General features: G+C 40.4%; 2 protein-coding genes across 6 annotated transcripts in view; one reads left to right on the top strand and one right to left on the bottom strand.

Moving 5' to 3' along the window:
- Positions 1-27,208, bottom strand: part of FRMD4B (FERM domain containing 4B) — a 281,077-nt gene that overhangs the window by 33,528 nt on the left and 220,341 nt on the right. For all 5 annotated transcript variants that reach the window (XM_032649977.1, XM_032649975.1, XM_032649974.1 and 2 more), the window contains 4 exons: positions 11,984-12,067; positions 10,392-10,457; positions 7,500-7,557; positions 5,966-6,052 (listed from right to left, as the gene is read on the bottom strand). In XM_032649977.1, the coding sequence (XP_032505868.1) occupies positions 5,966-6,052; positions 7,500-7,557; positions 10,392-10,457; positions 11,984-12,067 (295 nt within the window). The remainder of the gene's footprint in view (positions 1-5,965; positions 6,053-7,499; positions 7,558-10,391; positions 10,458-11,983; positions 12,068-27,208) is intronic.
- Positions 16,277-16,747, top strand: LOC116762683 (60S ribosomal protein L32-like). Its single transcript, XM_032649979.1, has one exon. The coding sequence runs from the start codon at positions 16,328-16,330 to the stop codon at positions 16,745-16,747; it is 420 nt and encodes a 139-aa protein (XP_032505870.1). The 5' UTR covers positions 16,277-16,327.

Raw genomic sequence — 27,208 nt, 5'->3', positions numbered from 1 at the left:
ACCAATGCCCATCCAATTCTCTGAGAGTTCCCTGTTTTAGAAGAAATGCTTCAAATTCTAATAGTGATTAACTACAGGAGGAAAAGACAAATGCCTATGCTGCCCAGTAAACTTTCTACAAATTAGAGTATGGTGTGAGGGAAAAACAGTTAACCATAAGTTTGTTTTCTATATCTATGGAAAAGAGGCAGGGGGAGGGATAAATTAGGAGTTTGGGATTAACATATACACACTACTATATATAAAATAGATAACCAACAAGGACCTACTGGATAGCACAGAGAACTGCACTCAATATTTTGTAATAACCTATAAGGGAAAAGAATCTGAAAAAAATATATATATATACATGTGTGTAACTGAGTCACTTTGCTGTAACATGAAAATAACACAACATTGTAAATCAACTATACTTCAATAAAAAATAAATTTAAAACAAGAAAAGAAAAATATATAGTCAGTGAAAGAATTCACTAACTCATTGGATGCACATAATGATCTGTGAGGTAGGTAGATAGAATTCTTTGATTTTGATAGTTGAGAAAATAAACATCCAAAAGGTTGAGTGACAGCTCCAGGTCAGCCAGCCAGTAAGCGGAGTGCCAGACTGGTTCTTATTTCGAATCCACGCTATAGGGTTGGAGTTCTCCTCCCACTGACTCTGTAGAAGGTTTTAACAATCAAATTGATTCCTGGTGTGGCGGGAGCTTAATTATATACTTTACAAAGTATAGACCGGATGGACTGGTCTCCGGGTGACATTCTGTAATTGTGTTTCTCCCTGCACATCATACTTCATTTTGTATTGATGTAGAAAGTATAATACAACTGGATGGCACACATTCTCTTGTCTCTCCTATAGTAAACCTCACCTAGAATTTAAGCAGCATTAGAAGCAGCATCCTAATCGAGGTCCATGGTGATGGGGTAGCGTTGGAGGGAGCCAGGTGGGTTTAGAAATGATCAAGATGGCCGTGCTTAGAGAAATAAGCAAGTCACTGAGTTTAAATGAACTGAACCCTGTACTTTTATGACAAGGAAACAGGAAGACTTTTGGGCTGGTTATTTAATTCGTCTGCTCTAGGCAATTGTGAATTCCAATTAATTTAAAAAACTCAGTTAACTGATGACTAAAGACCTTTCCCCCACCCTGAAATTCTCTGGGGTAATGACATGTATCACAAGACTTTATAAGTCTTATAATGCCAAAGATACTAATCTTGAAAATCATTTTATCCTACTATGGTCTACCTGTAACACCTTGACTAGCATGTCATTTTTTTTCCTCCCACCTCTGACAGGTTCTGGTTTTCCCCAGGGAAATAACTTGCTAGAGGGGTACAAATCAGTCATGACATATATTAATACTTTACTCAGCCACAGACCCATTGACTACTTCTTTGTGAAGAACAGACATTTTTCCTTGAAATACCGAATGAACAATAAAAACCTACAAGGCATGTGTTTGAATTTTTCTTTTTTAAATAAAGCTTCATCGTTTTTAAGTTTGAACATCCTACAATTTGAAGTTGAGTTCTGGTATGTTTCACATTCCCTGAGAGTTTGCGATGACACATTTCATGCACAAAGGAAGGATTTAAAAGAAAAACTGCTTATGACCTGATTTTTTAATACCGTAATTTTTGTGGATTGTAACTCGGAAGTTAAAAAATTTCTCTTAATTTTCATCATAACTTAGGGCATTGTGGTTAATGAATTGGGAGCGGCAGAATGCTTACCAGTCTCTGAAAATAGTAACTGTGAGTGTGGACTCTTACGTGGGACACTAGGGCTCTGGGTTTGTAGCAATGTTGGGTCCTTCCTTAACCAGTGATCCAAGAATATTTCTCATATCCTTCTTTATTGTCTCTCTCCCTCACTACAAATGAGTAATTACCAGTTATGGAGTTATTACTGTACATCCAGCACGACACTAAATATAATCTCATTAATTCTTACAACCACCCTAGTAGTTGGTGGTATTACCATTGTACAGAGGAGGAAACTAAGGTTAAAGAGAGGTTAAGCAACATGTCCAAGGTCACACAGCAAATGACATCAGAGACAGTCTTTGGATTGCTTCCCAAACCCTTGCCCTGTTGCATTATACTACGTGGATTGCAAACAAATCGAAGCCCCTGACTGGCAAAAGTTTTATAGACAGTACACATGAAGAGCCTGTGCTGGGTGTTTTGGGAGGTAACACAAACACAGTCCCCAATATTCAGACCCTATAACTGAGAGACATTATGTGGAAAGGACAGAGGCCTCAGCCTGGGGACCTCGGACCAACCCTTTTTCAAAACAGACTTTCGCCATCTTATCATGGGTAATTCTTCCTCCTTCTGGCCTGTTTTTAAGCCATGTAATTATAATGCAGCAGGCATGTGATTCAAGAGGCTGAGCATCTACGCAACCTCCCATTCCAGCCTTTGTTTCATTCCAATTTGGCAATAGGACCTTCATTCCTGCCCGGCCATTGGTAACTTGCTGGAACATAGGTCCATGCAAACAGCTGAAGCGTGAGCCTCCTTCTACATGTCAGTGCTCACGTCCCTTTAAGTTAGGCATTCCCTTATTTGTGCAACTAAGCCAAGACAGGGACGTTAGAACGTCCTCCTGCCAATGAAACTCTTAAGTTGTCTAGACAGGAAAAAATAAAGATACGGAAGCAAAATCCATTGTCAGGTTTAACAGAGGAAGCAAGGAGAAAGCAAAGAGTGGTACAAAGTGGACACCTGCTAAAATAACCAAGAAAGAGAAAGCAAGACAGTGATGACACCAGATGGCCTGTTTATGGTCCTTTTCAACCTGAATGACATGTCTTGAAAATGAAATAGGAAAACTCTTGCACATTGAAAAAAGGAAGTGGCTTCTGATCATTGTCTATAGACTCTGAAATGAACAAGCAAACCTGATTATGATCAGTGTCAAACAATATTTACCAATTTCTATGAAACTGTGAATGTAAAGAAAGGCCTGTGAGTCGTGAGCAACTGAGAGGAAATTAACAGCAATATTTACTGTGTAGATTCTGATTCACCATTATTTTGGAAGAAAGCCTGGTTGTTTTTAGTAGATGCATTTAGAGTCTGTGAGAATCTCAATTTTCTCAAGCCACAACAGCTAAGAAATTACTTGTGAGTTGATTTAAGTTATATTTTACATGCAAGATTCAGAAAAACCAAAGAAATGTTATTTCTTAAAGTAAAATTCAGGGAAGAAACAAATTGCCAAAAAAAAAATGTTAACATGGATGAGGTCTACCTTAAGAAAACATGATCTTACAAAATAGATAATACGGGCTAGTTATTTGCCTTGGCTGAAATTCATTATCCTCCAACCCACTCTTCCCACAATGGAAACAACCCAAATGTCCATCAAGAGAGAACTGGTTAAATAAATTATGTATTTCAACACCATGGAATACTAGTCAGCTTTAAAAAGAGTAAAAAGACATCTGTTTTAGAAGTGATTTGGAGAAATATGACATAGTATGGAATAGTATACATAGTAAGATTTCTTTCTCTCTGTAAAAGCTTAGTATACATGCTGACAAAGTCTAAATGAAGCAGTATCAACGGCCACTATGGAAAACAGTATGGAGCTTCCTCAGAAAACTAAAAATAGAATTACCATATGATCCAGCAATCCCACTCCTGGGCGTATATCCAGACAAAACTACACAGCAAAGTGATACATGCACCTCCAGGTTCACAGCACCACTATTCACAAAAGCCAAGACATGGAAACAACCTAAACGTCCATGACAGATGAATGGATAAAGAAGATGTGATACATATATACAATGGAATGCTACTCAGCCATAAAAAAGAATGAAATAATGCCATTTGTAGCAACATGGATGCAACTAAAGATTATCATACTAAGTGAAGTAAGTCAGAAAGACAAATGCCATATGATATCACTTATATGTGGCATCTAAAATATGACACAAACGAACCTATCTACAAAAAAGAAACAGACATAGAGAGCAGACTTGTGGTTGCCAACGGTGGGGTGGGGGGGAGGGACGGAGTGGGAGTTTGGGGTTAGTAGATGCAAACTATTATATATAGAATGGATAGACAACAAGATCTTACTGTATAGCATGGGGAACTATATTCAATATCCTGTGATAAACCGTAATGGACAAGGATATGAAAAAGAATTTATGTATATATATAACTCAATCACTTTGCTGTACAGCAGAAATAACACAATATTGTAAATCAACTCTACTTCAATAAAAAAATAAAATAAAAAATAAAACAAAATGAAATTCATAAACAAACAAACAAACCAGTATCATTCTCTTGACAGTGATTATCACAGGGGAGGGATGGGAGCTGCTGAAGAACTTCCTGCCCCAATTGATGTTTCTGTAGTGTGTGCTTTTTTTTTGTTGTTGTTGGTTTCTTTTACAATGACTATTTAAAACTTTTGGTAAAAATATTAAAATATATAACTGTAAAGAAAAACTGTACGCCCATATCATTTCTAACATTATTAGAAATTTGGTCTTAGAAACAAGTTTTCAAATATAACCAAAATTACTCGTATTCCTCCTGGAAATCAAGTATTCCTTACTTCAACTGATCTGGGTCACTGGGCCAAAATTATACAGATCAAGTTCTAATTGTATGATTACACAAATGCTTACTTACCATGCCTCACACAGATGGATCTTTTGTTAAAAATAATGCCTTCCCATTTTTATTGATAATTCTCAATAAGAAGCCACAGTGCCCAGCTAGTCTGACCCAGGAGAGCTGGATGGGCATTCAAAGGGGGCTGTGGTTTGTCCTGGGCAACACCCTTTCATGTTTTCTGTGCCAGTTTCACAACCATAAAATGGGAAGAAAAAGGTAACTTATTCTCTAAACTCAAAGGAAGATTGTAAGTATGATTGAAGCTAAAAGGACACGTAGAAGATGAAAAGCTTGTGGTATTATGACCAGGGCCTGACTTTATGAAAAATATGGCTGTTTTTCTAGTACAAATTAAAGCAAGAGACAGATGGAAGTGATAAGAGCTATTTAAGGCGGTGATGTCGGGGTGTGATAGAGCAGGCAGCCTAACCATGGTCTGTTATTATAGGTCATTGTTTCACAGCTGTGATTCCCAGGGTTGGCAGCAGAGGACACGGAGCATGGCAAAACCTAACAGCACGGGTAAACCTTTATGTCATTAGAATACTGAGTAGGCCAGAGCAGCTAGATGGATATCTACACGAACTCATCACTTCTTATATAGGCAAAAAAGTATTGTACACTTGTGCTTGGTCAAGAGGAACAACCTCATAATCAAATTGCCAAGAATGTAACTTATTAGCTCTGGGAAATCCGAACCTGATAGTGTGACCCTTTAATAAATAGCATGTAACTTACTTTCCTCTACAAAAAAGTAGACATGTTAAATGTGGAAAATTGTAAAACAAAGATAAGCAAAACTAGCAGCAGTAGTAGAAAGAAGGTTACTTATAACTGTATCACTGAGAGGTAACTAGCACCAAAAATTCTGACTTAACGTCTTTACAATTCACCCGTTTGTTTATCCATCCAATGTACATATGTATATGTATGCATATGTGTGTGGATGCATGTATATATTTTTATATATGTAAAATTCATTAAACAAATGACATCATCATGTTCATACTTACTTAAATAGAAACCTAATTGTATGCACTTGTAAACTACGTTGTGATCAACATCCTTGTAGTTAAATCTTTGTGTGTAATTTTACTTCCTTAGGATAAATGATCAGACATGGAACTGCTGTATAAATGAGGCATGAATGAATTATAAAAAGTATTTCACATTTAACTTGAGTCTTCTCTAAACCTAGGACTTCACTAATCAAAAATTCTTTACCCAAGACTGCTTGTTGCCCCATAAAGTGACGTTTCTAGCTCTAGAACAGCTCAATGTTCTCGTAAGTGTCTGAAATGATTCACACTTACTTTCCGAGGTTTCACCTTGTCTTGCAAATCATACTGGCCAATTCCTTTATAGCTGATTCCAAGCCACCAAGGAAGTCCTTGTTTATCCTGGAAGATGGAAAACCATGAGAACCAAGACCTAATTGTTAAGTCTTACAGAGATGAAGTAACATCTACCAATTTCATCCTTTAACAAGTATCAACAAGTTAAAATAATTTTGTCTTGGTAAACAAAAGACTATTTAAAATCCTAACTTGTTATTAAAATGCTTTCTTAGAGCTTCTTCAAATAAGATCTATAAGTCAAAGCACACCAATACTATTAACACCATCAAAAAGAAAGTAGCATTATTGGTAGGATTAAACAGTTGGAGAGAAGAAATAAAATGTAAGTAATTCAACCAGGAATTAATCCAGAGTACAAAGCCAGTTAACCACTGGAAAAAAAAAAAAAAAGAAGAAGAGAAAGAAAAAAAGCTCTTTGTTCTCTTGATTAGTAACCAGTTATAAAGGTCAGAGAAGTTTCCAAAGAATCACAACAATGAGAAAAGTGGTTCCAAATTCTGATGTTTATAATATACTTAACAAATGAACATGGGAATACTAAAGAATTCTTTGGGTGAATTATATGATTCAAAGATGAGATGCGTGAATAATGACTTCGAGGTACATATGGGGAGGGGAGGAATACATTTTTTTTCATAAATTTATCTTTTAGGTCTTGCCAAAGAAAGGGATATATACTGACATAGGGAAAGAAAAACTTGGGCTTAAACATATACCCATATGCAAACAAATTAAGAATCAGTAGAAATTAAAGTGGAATTGGTACGTATTTTTAGTACAAGGTGTCCTCATTATACAGGTATTATCCAATTCCCCTCCATTTTGAATTGCAAACACTGTCAGAACTTGAAAAGTCACTCAAGATTGATCAAGTATAAAATTATTCCTCTTTCAAACAGGACTCTCTTCTTAACAATATGCTTTATCCTCTATCATCTCAAAATATTTCTTAGTCAATCTCTCCCTGTGTCTAAACAACTGAAAGTACTACACAAATATAAAACATACCAATTGAAAATGGGTACTGCAAATCTTGTAAAAACTTGAGGATTTTGTGAAGCTGCTGAAATGATACTGGATGATTCTTCAATGATTCTCATACAAAGGCACTATCAAATGAGCATCTAGTAGCATTAGAAAGGTGCACAATTGGAAAAGAGAAAAATCAGCAAAAGTAGCTAAAAGATTAGGTGTGCCAAAAGAGAATGACCTGAATACTTCAGGGCTAACAGAGGCTTTGGGAACACACCTGAACACAGCTAGTATTTCGCAAAAATAATGTGCTTTATGATTTGCTAAAAATGACAAGATACAATCAGGCTTTTATTTTTTTAAGAAAATCAATCCTATTCTAAATGCTGAAATTTCTAGAGATAATTTACATACATATGCATATTGATTTATGTGATTTTACAAAGTTGGTGTTATTCACTAACTCTCCTAAAATAACACAGGCATGATGAAAGGTTTGTCATATAAAAGTATTTACCTTTACTGCATAATAATGGACTCCATAGGTCGGTAGAGCTTCTACTATTTTCATATACCTATGGAAAATGAATATATATTATAACCTCTTATTAAATTAGTTGGAGGGTCCTTTTGGGAAAAGTGATCTAAAGAAACACAATTTGTATCTACTTTCCTCATTATAACTTTGTCTTTGACTAAAGTAGAAATAGAATAAACCACTCCAGGGAGTAATATATTTTACTTTATCCAAATGTTGGGAGGTTGTTAACAAAAATTCAATTTCAAAAAGCTATAGGAAATGTTATTTTCCGCATATTAAAATTTCTATGGCTTAGAAACATATTGTACTTTATTATAAACCCAAACTTCAAGTATTTTTAAACTAGCACCTAATGATGCAAGTCATGAGAATCAACTTTTGGGTCATGCTCATAATAAGTAAAAAATAAAGCTTATTTTCTGCTTGCTGTAAATTAAGCAAACATGCTATAATAAAAACACGGTGGTTTTTATCACTGATGGTGGTACACTTTTAGAAATTTATACTTAACTTTTAAGTCAAACCTCTTAGAAATATATGCTTTAAAACAGTGAATTTTATTATATGCAAACCTGATTTTTAAAAATATGCACCCCCCCAAAAAAATTAAAGTGATGATGTACCTCTTGTTATTTTTAATTCAACAAGTATTTATTGTATAACTTTAAGACTTTATGGAGTGGACGAAATTGTGTAAGATTTCCTCTCTGCCCACACAGAATTGAGGTTCCTGTATGATACAAGTGGACTCTTTAATAACATTTTGGAGATCAATGGCTCTGGACCTTGTAATCAATAATGTGATAACTTTTTAAAGTAAAAGGTCTACATGTTAGTGAATATAAAAAGTTAGGGGGCCTTCCCTGGTGGCGCAGTGGTTAAGAATCCATCTGCCAATGCAGGGGACAAGGGTTTGAGCCCTGGTCCAGGAAGATCCCACATGCCACGGAGCTATTAAGCCCCTTGCTACAACTACTGAGCCTGTGCTCTAGAGCCCGTGAGTCACAACTACTGAGCCCGTGAGCCACAACTACTGAAGCCCGTGCACTTAGAGCCCGTGCTCCACAACAAGAGAAGCCACTGCAGTGAGAAGCCCGCACACCACAACAAAGAGTAGCCCCCGCTCACCGCAACTAGAGAAAGCCCGCGGGCAGCAATGAAGACCCAACGCAGCCAAAAGTAAATAAATAAAATAAATAAATTTATTTTTATTTTATTTTATTTTTTTGCAGTACGCGGGCCTCTCACTGTTGTAGCCTCTCCCGTTGCGGAGCATAGGCTCCGGACGCGCAGGCTCAGCGGCCATGGCTCACGGGCCCAGCCGCTCCGCGGCATGTGGGATCTTCCCGGACCGGGGCACGAACCCGTGTCCCCTGCATCAGCAGGCGGACTCTCAACCACTGCGCCACCAGGGAAGCCCAATAAATTTATTTTTTTTTAAAAAAAGGTAGATGTGCCAAGGCCAGGCAGCAATTACACTGCACAGCCAGGATTCCAACAAAGTGAGTCGGATTCCACAGTCTAGAGCCTTAACTACCAAGTTAGACAATTTCTAATTTGCAGCCACAATGATAATGATCAAAGGAAGTAAGAGGACGCTGCATTTCAACAAGGACAGTTCATAATACACTCATGAACCTAACCTAAAATCCTTCATGGAAATTGTTATTCCTTTTTGTTTTCCAGTTCACAAAACAGGCACAAGTCAGGGATTCAACTTCAGGCTGTTAACTTCTCATTTCTGTCTTGAAGATCACAGCAGGTGCACTATGACAAAAAGGAGATGAGCGCAAGAGCAGGGATGTGGGGGAAATCTATACACTGACCAGGGGAATAGTGATCGCCAAGTCCTTATTTCACTTCTCATATGCTCTGAGCTATATTCAGCAGAATTTTTGTTAAAACCTCTATGGCCATAACAGTTATTCTACTGTACAATTACTATAGCAATAATGCTACATTCGTTTTTACAATTCAAAAAATTTTAAATTATAAATTTACTTTTTACAATTTAAAAACTTCAGTGTAGCCTGTGAACTGTTCTTAATAAATGACGGTAACTCTATAGGTCTAAAATGCAGAAATCTATCATCATGGTCTGCTATTGGTACCATAAAGAAACAGATTATCCAACACTGACACTGCGTGCTCCACCCAAAATAGAGTCACAAACCAGGTGACAAAACACGGCCTCCAGATAGATGTTGTTTGGCTCACGTTGTACTAAAATTTTCTTAAAATTACTTTGCGGGCTTCCCCGGTGGCGCAGTGGTTGGGAGTCCGCCTGCTGATGCAGGGGACATGGGTTCGTGCCCCCGTCCGGGAGGATCCCACGTGCCGCAGAGCGGCTGGGCCCGTGAGCCATGGCCGCTGAGCCTGCGCGTCCGCAGCCTGTGCTCTGCAACGGGAGAGGCCACAGCAGTGAGAGGCCCGCGTGCCGCAAAAAAAATTAAAAAAAAAAAAAAATTACTTTGCAATGTTTAAAGTTAGGATTTAAAAAATTGTAATTTCCAGCTTTTCTTGAAAAACATCAGATGATCTGGCAACATTATACCTGAATGCTGAAACTGAGTAGTCTTGTCTCTAGCCAGGGCAAAAGCTCTCTAGTTCACCACAGTCCCCACCACTCCCTATTGCCTACACTTGGCCTATGAGTTCTCATTATTGTTACCTGTCTGACACTGGTAGGCATCTGAATTGATGACACCAAAGTATGGAATGACCCAAGACACTTTATAATTCATGGTAAGATACTTCTAACCAGGTGAGTACTATATGCACACAAACTACATAATAGAAATCATTTCAGATGACTTTCTCAAACGGAAGACATTACAACTATATCTAAGCAAAAAGAAAGATACTTACTGAACCACAGCTTGACCCCGAGTCAGACCTTTGATTTTCAAATAATGCTCAATTACCCTGTCCTCACTGTAAAACAAGGAAATGAAAAGTAGAGCAATGCATGACTGTATGAGGTACAGATCCGATTTCAAGATTCTCAGGTGGCCTACTTGAAACACTTGAGAAAGAAGGCCTAGACCAACTTGTTTGGGAGACAGAAGCTAGTTGACTTTTTTTTTATAGGATATGGACATATGGACTCCTGAACCTCAGACATTTGACTACCTTGTCTCGATTTTATACAATTGTATACAATATACTTATATAATATGTAAAGTTTTGAAAACTTAAGTTATTAGAAAAGGAAACATAATATCAATTCATCAAATAAAAAACTAATATTCTCTCCCATAACTGAATGGAATATAACAAATACAAAATAATGTTATTAAATGCTAGTTAGAGAGCCTTGCTGGGGAAATTAAAAGGGTTTTTTAGAGAGATCAGCAAGTGTAAGGTATTATAGACATTTTCCTTAAATTGTTCAGAAAGATTTAGAAAGAATTAAAAATGCTTCTGAGTGAGTGTTCAATCTAAAATATTCTACTGTCACTACTTGTGGACATGATACTTTAGAAGAAAACCCTTCATTATTGTCTTAGAATAAAACTTTTTGACTAGAAAGGAGAAACAGGCTGAAGTCTGGTCACCTTTGACATCATTCAGTTATTTACCCTCCTTTCAGACTGGTAGCTCATTAGTCATATCTCAAGTATAACTGAGAAGAATAAACCTTTTTACCTCTATACAACAAATAAGCAACAGTAATTGGTCTTTGCTTTTTATCCTTAAGAAACTGTCACTTAACAATGATTCATTTAGAAGGTTCCAGACTCAGGATGCAATGTAGCCTCAGTACTTACTCTCACTATTGACTTGAGAAATATTCCAACTTTCATATTACAGCTATTCACGTTGAATATTTATTTTGTAACCAGTTTTTTAGTGGAAAGGAAAACCATCTTCAGGATTCACAGCCTTAAATCGAGGAAAATATATTTAAAGGGAATGTAAGTAATTCAAGGGGAGAAAACGTACTTTTCTAGGAAAAATGTTGCATGGGAAATGGGTACTATGGATTCATTAAAATACAGGCAAATAAAACAACTCAAAATAGACAATGACTTCTGGCTGTAGAGGAAACCTGATCATTCAGGTTGTTACTGTTTATTATGAATGCCTCTGTTCAAGGAAATCTGTATTTTATACCACTTGTATTGCACTCTGCCACATTAAGCCTGCATTACACAGTGACTGCACATATACTGAGCAGGATTCACTTAAAAGCACACTCTACAAATGTATCATGCACTTGAACGAGAAGCACATGGCCACTCTTCACACATGACTACAGGCTTGGGACAATGATCTCCAGAGAGATTTCATAAGACCTTTTCACTGGAAGGATCAAGGTCTACTTATGATTAGACTGACACGTATGATGGGCAGTTTGATATTTTCCGCACTTATATTTCTTTTAGTTCCCTGAAGAGCATGCCGTTCTCTGTGGAGGTTACCGTAACAGGGTCACTGGCAATCTTGGTGTGGCTTACCAGTAGGCAAGGGAGGGGTGCTCCTGCAGAGTTTTGGTTGGAAAGGCTGGTAATGTCTTTAAATCTTTCCTGGCATTTTCATCACTAAAAAGAAAAGTAATACAGTGTGTCAGTCGTCGTTACCTAAAAGATTACCCAAGCTGGTCACCACGTGAAATCTGAAAAGTAACAACAGCACACTGGGCTCTGCCAAATGTTATTGTCAGCATACATAAGGCTGTAGACTTTAACTAAAGGCAGCCCCCAAATGGACAACCAACCTGATGAGATTTTGAAGTTTTTAAAAGACAAAAAAAAAAAAAAAATTTAAAATACTATTAAATTGCCATAATCCCATTTTCCTTACTTATAAACTCCATTTTCATTGTATATTTCCTATATGTGTCTATTTTATTATTGATATATAATTATTACTACATTGTGCACACTTTATATTCTATTTTTATGCAGCATTCTTCAAATTTCATTATACACTTTCTCCACACTCCTGTAGTACCCTCATAATTATTTTTAGTGGTTATATAATATTCACAGTGTTGGAACACTGGTTATCCTAAAACCATTCACATAGAATCACCATTTTTCATAATAGCTATCATTGCAATAAAAACGTTTGAGTATAGACCTTTCTATTACTCATCTGTTACTTCCTTGACACTCTCTGAAATAAAATGGACCAAGTCAGCCATCTGCGGAAATCACTTGGATAGAAGATGACTTGAGGGACTTCCCTGGTGGCGCAGTGGTTGAGAATCCACCTGCCAATGCAGGGGACACGGGTTTGATCCCTGGTCCAGGAAGATCCCACATGCCACGGAGCAACTAAGCCCGTGCGCCACAACTACTGAGCCTGTGCCCTAGAGCATGCGAGCCACAACTACTGACCCCACGCGCCTAGAGCCCGTGCTCTGCAACAAGAGAAGCCACCGCAATGAGAAGCCCACGCACCACAACAAAGAGTAGCCCCAGCCCACTGCAACTAGAGAAAGCCTGTGTGCAGCAACAAAGACCCAACGCAGCCAAAAATAAATAAATAAAAAAAAAATTAAATTAAAATAAAAAATTTTTTAAAAAGATGACTTGAAAATGTGTTTCTAATGAAATCCAAGGAAGTTATCCCTCAAATTGCAACAAGTGAACTAAAATGTACCTCATGAAACATCAGCTAATTTTAAAATGGCAAAATTCTGGGAATACAGGCAATATTTTATAATAACTATGAATGGAGTTCAATCTTTAAAACCTGTGAATCTCTATGTCATACACTTGAAACACATAATATTGTAAATCAACTATATCTCAGTTAAAAACAATAATACAGGGCTTCCCTGGTGGCGCAGTGGTTGAGAGTCCGCCTGCCGATGCATGGGACATGGGTTCATGCCCTGGTCTGGGAAGATCCCACATGCCATGGAGCGGTTGAGCCTGTGAGCCATGGCCGCTGAGCCTGCACGTCCGGAGCCTCTGCTCCGCAACCGGAGAGGCCACAACAGTGAGAGGCCCGCGTACCGCAAAAAAAAACAAAACAAAAAAAAAACCAAAAAAACACAATAATACAATGAAAACAAAACAGAACCAAAAAAAAGGGCAAAATTCTGGTTGTGAAAAGAGAAGGGTGTGGGTGGGATAGGGAGGGTGGGAGGGAGACGCAAGAGGGAGGGGATATGGGGATATATGTATACATATAGCTGGTTCACTTGGTTATACAGCAGAAAGTAACACACCACTGTAAAGAAATTATACTCCAAAAAAGATGTTAAAAAAAAAAAGAGAGAGAGAGAAGGGTGTGGTCTTTAAGAACTTAACAGAAGGGAGAACAGGTAATATGACCCAGTCAGGTTTGTCCTGCAGTGTGAGAACAGTCCCAAGTATTTAAGAAGGCAGTCTCTGATGAAACAGACATGACTCTCTGGGGTTCATTAGAGCCTAGGATAAGCACATTAAAGAGTTACTCAAAATCATGATTACCCTGGTTGGTGTTCATCAAACAGCATACTGGTAACTTTTTTCCACTTACTTGCCACCTCTTCATATCTTTGCCATTATCATCTCTTTGTTGAGGTTACCAAGAGCAGCATGAAATGCACTTCTAGGGCACTGTTCACCTCATGGAAGTCCCATCACAACTCTTCCCATGTGGTAGGTACTATTATTACCCAGACTACTTCACAAGTAAGAGTTTGAGGTTCAGAGAAGCTAAGCCTCTTGTTCAACATCTCTCAGCTACTATGTGGAGGAGCCAGGGGGCTTCAAAGGCCAAGACCATCACCACTGTATTCTATTACCTGATTCCCTGAAAGACTCCCAGAGCAGCGTCCTGGGACATTCTCATCTCTGGCAAGGCAGAGCTCCCCTTCACCCTCCCCCCTACCTATAAATGAAAACTCTGAACTGATTAGTTGCAAAATCCATCACTCAAGCATTTTTACATTAGCTTCCCCAGGGTTTGCCCCAATGTGAATCGTGATACTGAAAGAGATGAACCCCCAACTGTAGGACTACACGCTGAACTCAAGGTCAGTCTCCTCCCAAAGCATTCATTCAATTACCTAGATCAAACGTTATAGGTCAAACTAGGGAACCAAGTATGGCCTGCAGACAGGCTTTGTTTGGTCTATGTTGCACTGTACTGGATTAGAAATTGCTCTCTCCTGTCACTTGATCAGGCCTGGTGTAACTGGTTCTCCTTCAATGTCTACAGAAGGTTTGTTTACTGGTTCTATCACCAAGTTTCCCCACCAGCCCACAGGACAATTAGGTGAACCCACTGAGCTACCTGTATATAAACTTACTTTCAGCGGGAACAGATAGAGTTGAGTGGCACCTAGCTTAGACACGGTATGATTTGTACCTGTCAATGCTGTACTTCAAAACTAGGCTTGGGGCCTTTCCTAAAGGTGAGAGATCTGACTTTACAAATTACTCCAGGAAATGAAAAGTCACTTGGCTCCCATTCTTACATAAGGATAAATCTCTCTATTCATTTGAAATCTGAGCAGTATGGCTTAACCACATTGACAATCTCGGGAAACTGGTTTGGGCTTCCTGAAAACCAAAATATATACCACAATCGTATTTAATCACAGTAAAGGTCACCTGTCGACTCCCAGTAATGACATTTATTTCTCTTAATAATTTCTTTTATGCTCTGTCCTTCAAATCCCATTTCCTTTTCAAAGAGGTTGGCTTATGAATTTTTTGTGAAGGGCAAATACCTGTACATGTTCTAAAGTGACAGACTAAGGATAACACATTTTGTTATTAATCATCACCACCAGCCACATGTGTGTTATCTCCTGGGTTCATGTGAACTGTGTGCTGTGTTCCAAGAACTCAGCCTCACATTCACTTATTTCTTTGGATTATAGTTAATTTTGTGGCAATCAAGACCTACTAGAGTAGAAGAAGCGAAGCTGCTATTTACCATAAATTCACTCATTCATTTAGCAAATACGTATTAAGTGTATACTGCATGCTGAGCATGTAGAAACAGGTGTCATATGACGAAGTTGCTTTTAACTTATACCAATGTAGTCAGCCAAAGGAGAGAGGAGAGAGGGGAATGAAATGAGAGGGAAATTTTATCCATCATTTTATTCAACAAGCTCATGGTTGAGAATAAGAGTGAAATGGGAGACTTGAAGTTGCTGTCCTTTAAGATGATTTTAGTTCCTGTGTCCTTAAAGCACCAGTCTCTCAATATACTGAGATTTTTCTAGTATTAAAGCATTTAACACATGTCTGCTAAACACACAACTTGTATATCTAGTGACTAACTTAAGAAATAGCTACATGTTACAACTGGAGAAAAATACTACCTGTGTTGGATATACTGAAAGATGAACTTTGGCCTTCGACATGTCACCTTCCCAAGGAGTTTTTAATTTTAACTATGCACCATTAGAACCTACCCTAGTCCTAAGATGCGATAAGACACTATACATCTGGAAATGGTGACTAAATAAATCAATAAATTACCAAACGTTAATCACAAGGCAGCATCCTAAATAACAATGAATATTTACTCATTAAGACCTTTTTGGGATACTAATCAATCACTGGGAAGCAACTAAAATGTGCATTAATAGGCAAGTGGCTTAGGGATCATTTTAAGGAAAGTTTAGACTACTTTAAAAGGAATATAATTGAATAGGTGGAGCACAAGGGATTTGGGGGGGTTGTGAAACTATTGTGAATAATACTGTAATCATGGATGCATTTGTCAAAAGCTATAGAACACAGAGTGAACCATGATTTGACTAGGGACTTTAGCTAATAATAATCTCTCGTCTTCTTTTCCTCGGCGCTGCCTACGGAGGTGGCCGCCATCTCCTACTCGGCATCATGGCTGCCCTCAGACCCCTCGTGAAGCACAAGATTGTCAAAAAGAGGACCAAGAAGTTCATCCAGCACCAGTCAGACTGGTATGTCAAAATTAAGCGGAACTGGCAGAAACCCAGAGGCATTGACAACAGGGTGCGCACGAGATTCAAGGACCAGATCTTGATGCCCAACATCGGTTACGGGAGCAACAAGAAAACAAAGCACATGCTGCCCAGCGGCTTTGCCCAGTTCCTGGTCCAGTTCCTGGTCCACAACGTCAAGGAGCTTGAAGTGCTGCTGACGTGCAACAAGTCTTACTGTTTTGAGATTGCGTACAACGTCTCCTCCAAGAACCGCAAAGCCACTGTGGAGAGAGCAGCCCAGCTGGCCATCAGAGTCACCGATCCCAACGACAGGCTGCGCGGCGAAGAAAATGAATAGACAGCTCGTGTGCACGTTTTGTTTAATAAAACCGTAAAACAGCAAAAAAAAAAAATCTGTCAGTATTGATTCATCACTTGTAACAAATGTACTACACTCATGCAAGATGTTACTGATAAGGAAAACTGCGAAGAGAGGGGGAGGGGGAAGGAGAGAGGATATATGAGAACTCTCCATACTTTCTGCTCAATTTTTGTGTAAACCTAAAACTGCTCTAAAAACTGAAGTCTATTAATTTTTTTTTTAAAAAGGTAAAAAAATAAAGAAATATACTTTAAATTAGTGGTTCTTAACTGGGGCAATTCTGCCCCTCGGGGGATATTTAGCAACGTCTTAAGACATTTTTTGACAGTCACAGTTGGGGAAGGAGGTGTTACTGGCATCTACTGAACTGAGGCCAGGATGCTACTATACATCCTACAATACATAAGATGGGCCCCCAGCAATAAAGAATTATCTTGCCCCAAATGTTAATAGTGCTGAGGGTTGAGAAACCCTGATTTGGATTATTATAAAACTCCTGATAATTCAACCCTAAAACTTCTAATTGTATTGTATCTTTCAGACTTAAGAATTTTTCTTTTGTGTCACTCTTAGACTATTAAATATTAGAATATAAATATATCTTAGAAGCAACTCTCTAATAGGAGCCCAGTGAGAGAAGCATTAGAAATTCAACTGTCTAAGCCAGCTGAGAAAGGCAAGTCAAGCTCGGCAGCAGACACAGGGACACAATGGGGACTCGGTGGGGACCATGAGGAAGAGGAGAGAACATTACCCACTTGAAGTTACTTAGGATATAGATTTGACTGTGCGTGACAGAGATCAACACTTTAATTTCTCTTCACCTACAAGTTAGAGCTAGAATAGCATGAAGTGTTCAGGGACCGAGACTCTTGTTGCTTCACTGTTCGTGGGGTTCTGCTGTCCTTCACATGGTCTGAGATAGCTCACCACCATGTCCACCTTTTAGCCATCACGTAGGGGAAAAAGAATAAAGGAGGACATACCCACTCCTTTAGGGGCAGAACCTGAAAGCTGCCCACTTCCACTGGCCAGAACAATCACAAGGCTCTTGATAATTGCAAGGGACACTGAGATATGTAGTCTTTATTTTGGGCAGCCACATGCCTTGCTACTAATATTATTACTAATATGGAGAAAAGGGAGATTGGATACTGAGGAAACAATCAGGTGCCACTGCTGATGGGGAACCACCACTCAGATCAATGTAATTTCTGCCACGTGAGAATGTGGATCCACTATTGCCTAATGATTGCACTTTCTTCAAAAATAAGGCAAAATCTCAGAGTTTTACCTAGAATGTCTGAATTTTAAAATACTGCCTCAACCAAAAAACAAAAAAGGAAAGCCAAAAATAAAAAGTAAAGCATTGTGCAGGCTATATAAAACATACCTGCAGACCATCACTATCGCTTTGCAATTTCTGACAAACTAAGAGTAAAGAATGTCTAGGGAGGCCCTTCTCAGTTCAGCTTGGTTTCTAGTTTCAGATAATTTACTTACAGTGCAAAACATCAGTAGGGCATGAGTAAATGAGACACATAAATAATTCTGACAAATGTGGAATCTGGACCATCCCAAAAGATTACTTTCTCAGGAAAAAACACAGCCTCAATTTCTTTGTGTTAGAAGAGGTTCCTATTAATCCTCCAAATCTGTTCACTTGTGCTATCGCAAAATATCCTTTCTTGTGAATACACAACATCACTTTCTATAAGGACCTATTAACACAGGAAACTTCTAACAAGCCACCACCAATAAGGAGGTGATTGAGCTGGGGACCTGTCTATGACACTAAAAGAGGACGAAAAAGATGGCTGAGACAGATGACCTGGCAGCAAAATGGGTTAAATTGTTCAACAAGCAGTGCACAAGTAGAAACCCAAGTGGCCAACAGGCAGAAGCAAGTGTTCAGCTTTATAAGTACTCAGGGAAATGCAAATTGAACCTTCAATGAATTACCACTTTGCAGCCGACTGCACTGAGGTTACGTGAAGATGAAGGGTGATAGGAACTCCCATCCATTGCTGTAGAATGCCCATTGACATGATCTTTTTGGAAATCTGCATACCCCATGACCCAGAGATCCTTTCCTAGGTATACCTCTAGAGAAACTTATGCAAAAGAAAAGGGTTTATAGCAGCATTGTTCACAGTAAGACAAATAAAGAAAACAGTCCAAATATCCCATAACAGTAGAAATGATAAAATTACAGTATTCATACAATGGAATACCATGCAGCAAACAAAATACAGACTAGCTTCACACAACGTGATGAATCTCACGGTATTTAGCAAAGAAACAAGACCCAAAATAATATATACATCACCATCCCATGTATATAAGTTCGAAAGCAAACAAAATGAAACTACAGAGAATCATACATAGGTGATACAGTATAAAGCAAAACAAGAAAATATGTTCTATACAGCCCAAGCACCTCTGGGGAAACGAGAGGATTTTTACTGGGAAAGGGGGGTCCACTACACAATGGGGGTGGGGTGGGATCCTGGCAACATTCCTCATTGGGTGTGGTTATGTAGCTGTGTAATTTCTAATTTGTTATTTAAACCATTCATACATGTTTTACACATCCTTCCGGGTGATATAATTCACATAAAACTAAGTCAAATATGGTTAGTGGGTGTAAGGGAGGGTACTGATGAGCAAGCCCGTTGCCATTTAGAAGGCAAGTGTTTCAAACACTGGTGCATTATTCTTAAGTTAATCCTGATCATTTTCAGAGTTTAGAACCTGAAGGATTTCACGTTTGAGTGGACTGACAGTAGCTGAGTGCTTATTTGTTCACCCTCCGAAGAACCCCTGTGGGGGAATTTGCCTGGGAGCCAAGGCCACGTGGATCCACTGAGCTGGCAGAGGCAGCCAGGTCTGGCTTGGGCAGAGAAGGCCCCTCCTGGGGCTGACAGGCAGGCAGGGTGGGAGGCTAGGTTTATATGAATGAGGATCAACCTCAGAATCCCAAGGGAGGGCCTCTAAACAGCCGGGAGGTGAGCAAGCCTGGACGGAGATGTCTCTGCCTCGTCCCAGCAGGAAACGCACTCACCCTGTCTGGACGTTCTTTTTTTTTTTTTAATTTATTTATATTTGGCTGCGTTGGGTCTTCCTTGCTGCGGGTGGGCTTTCTCTAGTTGTGGCTCGCGGGCTCTAGAGCACAGGCTCAGTGGTTGTGGCGCATAGGCTTAGTTGCTCCGCGGCATGTGGGATCTTCCTGGACCAGGGATCGAACCCGTGTCCCCTGCGTTTGCAGGCGGATTCTTAATCACTGCGCCACCAGGAAAGTCCTGTCTGGACGTTCTTGACCCGAATGCAATGGAAGTGTTATTTTAAAGATGAACTTGACCAGAACTGCCAAGAGGGACTGCTTTCTCCAGGTTCTAGCCAAAGACAATGCCCATAAATCTACAAGACTAGCTCCTTCTCAGTAACAAACCAGAAATTGCTATTCTTCATCCTTTCAGCAGGAATTCAGATGCCACAATGAAGAACACTGCGTTTTATTTAATTATCTAGGCTGATAATTAGATTAAATACCTGATAATACCTCCTTTAGGTATTCCAAGTTCCTATTCTGACAGCTTTCTAGAAGAAAGCGGCCCATGACCCACCGTTTAGCCACCGCAGCTCTTTTTCCCGTGATGATTCCTTCTGGCATTCCCAAGCCCCTTTCACGGGCTCTTGTTTTTCTTTACTGACCGCAAAAGCCCTGTAGGAATGTGCCAACCTCACTCATTTTTGAGAGAGCCACATGGCTGGCAAAGCTGAGGCCACCCTTTGTGTGCGCTGGAGCAGTTGTGTGGAAACAGCCACCCCCAGCAGATGTGTGCACCTGTTTGTGCCTAATTGGGAACTTGCCCACAGTGACAATCAGCCACCTGCCATTCTCAGGCTGGAGGACGAGGGAGTGCGGGCAATTAGCAAACTGTGGTGCTGGCACTTCTGGAGCAAACGGATCACTGAATGAGATCCCTCAAAGATGGTAGCTGTCAATGCTTGGTGTAGAAGCACCCTTAGGTTTCTAGGACAGTTTAAAAAAAAAAAAAAAAGCCCAAGCCCCAAACTTCCCTTTTCTTTTTGATGCTAACGCTCTTCCTTAACTGAAATTGCAAGCAAAGGTGCCTACAAAGCACGTTAAATATAATGACCCAATGGAAATGAGCGTAGAAACATCACCAAGACATAAATTAAGCTCTTTAAAAAGTAACTTGGGACTGGAGTCTTGCATGAGTATAACTCATGCATATGCAAATGTAAAAAAGCTATAGTTAATGCCTGTTGAACACTCAAGATAAAGTCTACCATGTAGCCTAAGGGGCCTCCAAGACCTCAAGCAAGTTGTCACAGCTGGGAGCTCTATTTAATACTGTGCTATGTGCCAGCTAAAGATTTACTGTCTTTAGGAACTGGTGTAAATTAGAAACGTTTGCCAGTCTTCTGGAGTTGCCTGTACAGAGGCTGGTGATAAGCCACTTCCTTATCTATGCTTGCTAGAGAGCTGGGGTGGCCATCAAAGTTTTGCACTATACTGAAGGAATGGTCCATGGCAATGATCATAGCAGCCAGAAAAACTGTATTTAATGTCTGTTAAATGGTGTAACAGGTGTCAACTCAATTACTAAAGCATTCCAGCTGGATCCAGTGTTTAAGGAGGACAGCTTGCTTAAACATGTCATTATTAGAAGGATCTTGGAGACTGAATATAAACACTAATTTCCTCAACTAATCTACCAGCGTTGATCAACACCTTGGTAGTTAGCAGTTGAAGGTATGTTCTCAGTTTACTTAGAGCATTTGTTCACTGGCCAGATTGCCTTCACATCACCCTTTTTTAATTAAAAAAAAAATCATGTTTCTTTCAGTTATCTGGGAACTTGGCCTTCAGTGATGAATCTAGCTTATTATCTCCTTGACTTAATAACTAGGGAGTTCTAACAGTAAATTTCTCTCCACTAATTCCTAGGTAAGGGGATTTTAAAGGTTGACAAGCATGAGAAAACACAGTAGTTCTTTTACAATCCCCTGACTAGCAGCATCCCTATTATCTGAGAACTTGTTAGAAATGCAAATTCTCGAGCCCACCCCAGACCTACAGAATCAGGAGGGCAGAAGCTGGGACCCAGCGATCCGTTTAATAAATGACTTGACAACCACAGGAAGAGAATAAACACATCATAAAACAAAGGGAGATTTTCAAGAAAGAGATAGCAATCTACAGTTTAAAACAGGAAAGAAGGTCAAAGAGGCTGAGGACAGCCCAGGAGGTTAGTTTCACGAGACTCTTCGAGGCTGAGCCAGCAGTTATACAGAGTGGATACCTTCATTCAGTCCCTAAAAAAGAAATGCTTTGAACAACAGCTCACACTCATGAGCATTACTAGGTTTCAGAGACTGTACAAAAACCTCTCTCTACAGGTTATGCTATTATCACCAGCACCCCCATTACATAGATGTGAAAACTGAGATTTAAGAGAGATTTAAACTCAAACGGCAAGAAAGTAGCAAATATGGGGCTTCCCTGGTGGCACAGTGGTTGAGAGTCTGCCTGCCGATGCAGGGGACATGGGTTCGTGCCCCGGTCCAGGAGGATCCCACATGCCACGGAGCGGCTGGGCCCGTGAGCCATGGCCGCTGGGCCTGCGCGTCCGGAGCCTGTGCTCCACAACGGGAGAGGCCGCAACATTGAGAGGCCTGCGTACCGCAAAAAAAAAAAGTAGCAAATATGACTCCAAGCCTGTGCTTGAACCACTCTGTCTAACTCCTCTAATTCCAAAAAGAGACAGAAAATGGGGGGAGGAGGAGGTGAGGAGATGGAAGGCTTCTGCCAGCTTAACTCGAGGCTTCAGAATTTATAATTATAGTGGCCTCTCATCGATTCTACTAAAGTTAGTTTCTGGGACTTCCCTGGCGGTCCAGTGGTTAAGACTCCGCGCTTCCACCGCAGGGGGGCATGATTCCTGGTGGGGGAACTAAGATCCCGCATGACGCACGGTGTGGCCAAGAAATAAAATTTTAAAAATAAATAAATAAAAATAAAGTTAGTTTCTTCGGTGAGGATAGGCTGCATTTTTTAAACCAGTTAATCTGGATTAGCCAAAAACTGGATTAAACCACAAAGATCTGAACACGGATAAGAAGACAATATGTGTTATCACTCAATGTTTCTTAAACCCAACCAAAACCACTACAGGCTAGAGTTGTCCCCTGACAGCAAAGATACCAAATTTAGTTTTAAACAATTTGTTTTAAGAGCCATAAAATCAGACCCGTCATTTTCAGCAGAATTTTAAAACAGGGCACCCAAATCCGCCTGAGAAGCCCAACACCCAACAAAGTTTCCTTAAAACACACGAGGTGTTCCTGATGCCTGATTTTTTAATCTTGACTAAAAAAATTCATAGTAAAATATCTACCCCTGTCGAGTTCTCTCTTTTAGAGGACAGAGGGCTTGGGAGGTGCTGCAGAAAGTTGGAAACAAACTGTCATCATTCATAGTCAATCATACACCAAGGCAGAAAGCTAGGGCTCAAATCCACCCCATTCTAAAGCCACCACTGGTTGTTGCAGTTTAGTCGAACTGCTCACAGACTGAGACGATTTCTTAATAGCTAAAATAAAGTGCCCGCCTCACTTTCCACCCCTCCACACCAAACCCTGCCAGCTGGTTTAGGCGAGCTGATTTGGTGTGTCCGACCCTGAGTTCTCAGGGGGAAACAGGGCCCGCTGATGTTAAAGACTTACCCAGGGGCCCCTCGGGGAGGTGGCGCTAGATCGAGAGGACCAGTGGCTGCTTGTCTGGTTCTCTGGACTCCAGGTCAAAGTGGAGCAGCCGGGCAGGAGAAGGAAGCAGAGGAGGGAACTGGAAAGGCGGGAGGGGGGAGGGGCCGGAAAAGCCAGGCGGGCTGGGCCAGACCTTGCCCCCTCCCCTCCCAAGTCACAGGGTCTTTCCAATCTTGGAATTTTCTTCCCACCGCATTTAAACAGTTCTTGATCACGCCTCAAGCCAAATCAGGTGGTCACCATTTGCAGAGCGGAAAGTGAGACCTGAAAGGAGCCCTTCTCCTGGCCTCCCCCTTAAGCTAGGGATGCTCTCCAGCACTTCTGGGAGAAGGAGGGATGCCCTCCATTCATCTTAACCCGTTGAAGCTCCTTCCCTGGGGATCAGGCGTAAGCACACGTTTCTAGGCTGCCTCTGGTTTGCAGCTCCCTCCGACCACTCAGCCCCTTCACAGGACAATAAATGAAACTCGTGGCTTTAAAGGAGACTGTCCTGGGCATGTGCTGTGTGGCAGACAAGTGCTCAGCATTTTACTTATACAAAATACAAAAAAAAGAACTCATTTAATCCTTATGGCGAACGTAGATGTAGGTGCTATTTCTAACTTACAGATAAGGAAACTGAGGCTTAGAGAGGTCACCTGGCTGCCCACTGTCCCACCAGAGCTGGCACATGGGTAGCCAGGGTTGGGACACAGGCTACTGCAAAGCTGCCACATACTTAGAAGCAAATCAACAGAGCAGCCTACCAGCTGGCCCTAGACTTGTAATGTGCAGTAATAAGGTAAGGACTTCGAACTGGATACAGTCCCAGGTCTCCATGTTTGTAGGACGTTTGTGGTCTTAGATAAACTAACCTTTGTGAGCCTCGGTTCCTCATTATAAAGACAGGGATAGTGACCTGTTTTATAGGGTTCTTGGGAAGATGCTATGAAGCCATGTTGCTATGAAGGCACCTGCCTATGTTCAATAAATGTGTTCCTTCATTTCTGATCACAGCCCATGAAACCAAAAATTATAAACACTGTATTTCTACCATTCTCAGAACAGGCTGCGGGTGGATTGCTACCACTGAGAAGAATCCCCAGTGGGCGATCTTAGATTAGAGTTGCCAGATTAAATATTTAGAACACACACTCAAAAAGTTATTCGTTGTTTGTTTTATTTGCTCAATCTGGCAACCCTAAGGGCTGGTAATAAACCACATGGGAAAAGAACTTTGGAAGGGACTTGGCAAGTCCCAGGTTGTAAGTGGCTTTAGGATTGGTTCAACAGAACCCCCAGTAACTGGTGGAATTTCAGCCTTGAAACTTGCTCTTCCAACATCATGACCAATCCACGGAATTTGTGTCAGATCCCCCCCACCTCAGCACTCCACCAAAGAGACAAGAGACCGGTGTGCATTCTGGGGAACACAGCATCCATTCAGCTAGAATTCCGTTGCTGTTAAATTTTTGTCTGTGGCCTAACTTGTAACAAAGGACGAATTACTCTGTCCATCTGCGTGCTTGATAGGGATCAACCGTCAAACTACATTTTTTTTTAAGTCTAAAGAATTTCTAATAATAATGAAAATGTGATGAGAGATTTTTCTAAACATTAGTCAGCTTGCCAAGGATTCTGATCCTGTCTACTCTGAAACTTCAACTCTTTTAGAAGAAATGTAATCCATAAGGATGACTTTGGCTGAGAATTAGGTTAACATGAAAATGTGTAAATATTTTAAATAAAAACATTTTAGAAATTCATAGAGACAGAGGGTAGAATGGTGGTTGCCAGGAGTTGGGGGGAACCCAGTGAGATTCCAAGGTCTGAGCCAGCGCTGATGACATTCCATTGCTGCCAGAAACAAGCTATGAAGAACTGTCTGGCATGTGGGTCCAAGAGTTCGCCAAAGTCTAACTTATCAGCCCAAAGCAGTAGATACTGTGAAACATCTTTTGGATTCACTCTTGAGGAATTATCAAGTGGAAAGGCTGAGGAGAAATTCAGAGGATGGGGGTTAAAATCCAAGCACCACCATATGTGGAACAGATATGTGACCGTGATCACTACGTCTGTCTCCACATCTGCAGAATGAGGATCTCAACGGCTATAATTTGAGAAGCAGATGATAAAAGTACACAGGAATACCTGGCACCTAATCGATGATGATGAAAGCAGGGTGCACGATGGTGGAGTGAAAAAAGCATGACCTCTGCCATCAGATGGCTTGAGTTCAAACCCTAACTCCATATGGTAACCAGCTGTACGACTTGGGCAAGTTACTCAACTTCTCTGAACCTCAGTATCTTCATCTATAAAATGAGGCTAGGGACTTCCCTGGTGGTCCAGCAGTTAAGACTCCACGCTTCCACTGCAGAGTGCGTGGGTTCGATTCCTGGTCAGGGAACTAAGATTCTGCATGCCGCAGGGTGTGGCCAAAAACAAATAAATAAATAAATGAAGTACAAAATGTAAACATCAGGAAAAATATTTAAAAAATAAAATGAGCATAATGATACTACCTAGCTCATATTGTTGATACCAGGGTAGCAACTGAATATTTAGGAAGCTTTTAAAAATGAGTATTCCAGGTGCTAGGCACTGTTGTAACCCTTTCACGTGCATTTTCTCTCTCGATTTTCACAGTGCCCTTATGAAGTCAAGGTTGTTACTCCCCGTGCTTCAGACCTGGGAGATCAAACATAGTGAAATCAGAAAAGGGTAAGAGGTTCCCAGACATATATGCAAAAAGGCTGTTTTGCAGAATTCTGTGTGGTTCCAGCTTCCTCAATGGAGTACCCCTTTAGACACCTACAAGAGGACCCCTTCTTTAACAATCCATTCAACACCGGGGCCTTCTCAATGCCTTACAGTTTTCAACAGCCAGGACCAAGCTACAATTTGCAAGGCCCAGTGAAAAATCAAAATGTGGAGCTTCTTTGTGAAAAAATCATGGAGAATTTCAAGATTTCAAGACAGAAGAGCATCAAACCAAGAGTGGGGTCCTTCCGAGCAGGGGGCCCTGTGTGACTGCACAGATCACACATCCATGAAGTCTGCCCTGCCAACAGCTTTTTCCCTGGTAGGTTTCCACTGTCTTAATTGCTTCCTTTCTGCCTGCCCAGCCTCAGGCCCCTGTGCTGAGAACTGAATGAGCCTGTTCACAAAGGCGCGCAGGCCCCTGGGGGCCAGCAGGTTCTGGACAGGGCCTCCCATATACGAGGTGGGGGGGTGGGAAATCACAGGCTTGCTGCTCTGGGGTGGCAGGGAAGGGCTTTAAGCCTTGGTTTGGGAAGTTTCCGTTAGGCCAAGTGGGTAGTGTTCCATGAATCTTACATTCATTTTGAAAAAGGATGCAGTGCAGGAGATCTGTAGGTCACTGTGCTAAGCTCTTGAGTTTTTTAACAAGACAAAATAACATTTAAAAGAATTCTTACGTAAGCACTGTATCTTCATTTTCAATAAATGAAAACACACTGACATGCAAAGAAGGAAAATTGTAAACATTTCTATCCCCACCATCCCGAGACAACTGTTAGTCATGACAATAGTACCAGCTTAATTTTTTTTACCCCTACCATAAACCAGGCAGGGCACAATGCACTATTAACACTGTACTGCACATCTGAACGCTGCTAAGAGAGCAGATCTTAAACGTCC

The sequence above is a fragment of the Phocoena sinus genome, chromosome 11 (assembly GCF_008692025.1).
Source record: "Phocoena sinus isolate mPhoSin1 chromosome 11, mPhoSin1.pri, whole genome shotgun sequence".
Lineage (NCBI taxonomy): Eukaryota > Metazoa > Chordata > Mammalia > Artiodactyla > Phocoenidae > Phocoena > Phocoena sinus.
This window is presented reverse-complemented; position numbering and strand designations above follow the sequence as displayed.

Excerpts from the sequence above, each read along its gene's own strand:
- LOC116762683 (XM_032649979.1), top strand. The coding sequence starts at position 16,328 with ATGGCTGCCCTCAGACCCCTCGTGAAGCACAAGATTGTCAAAAAGAGG.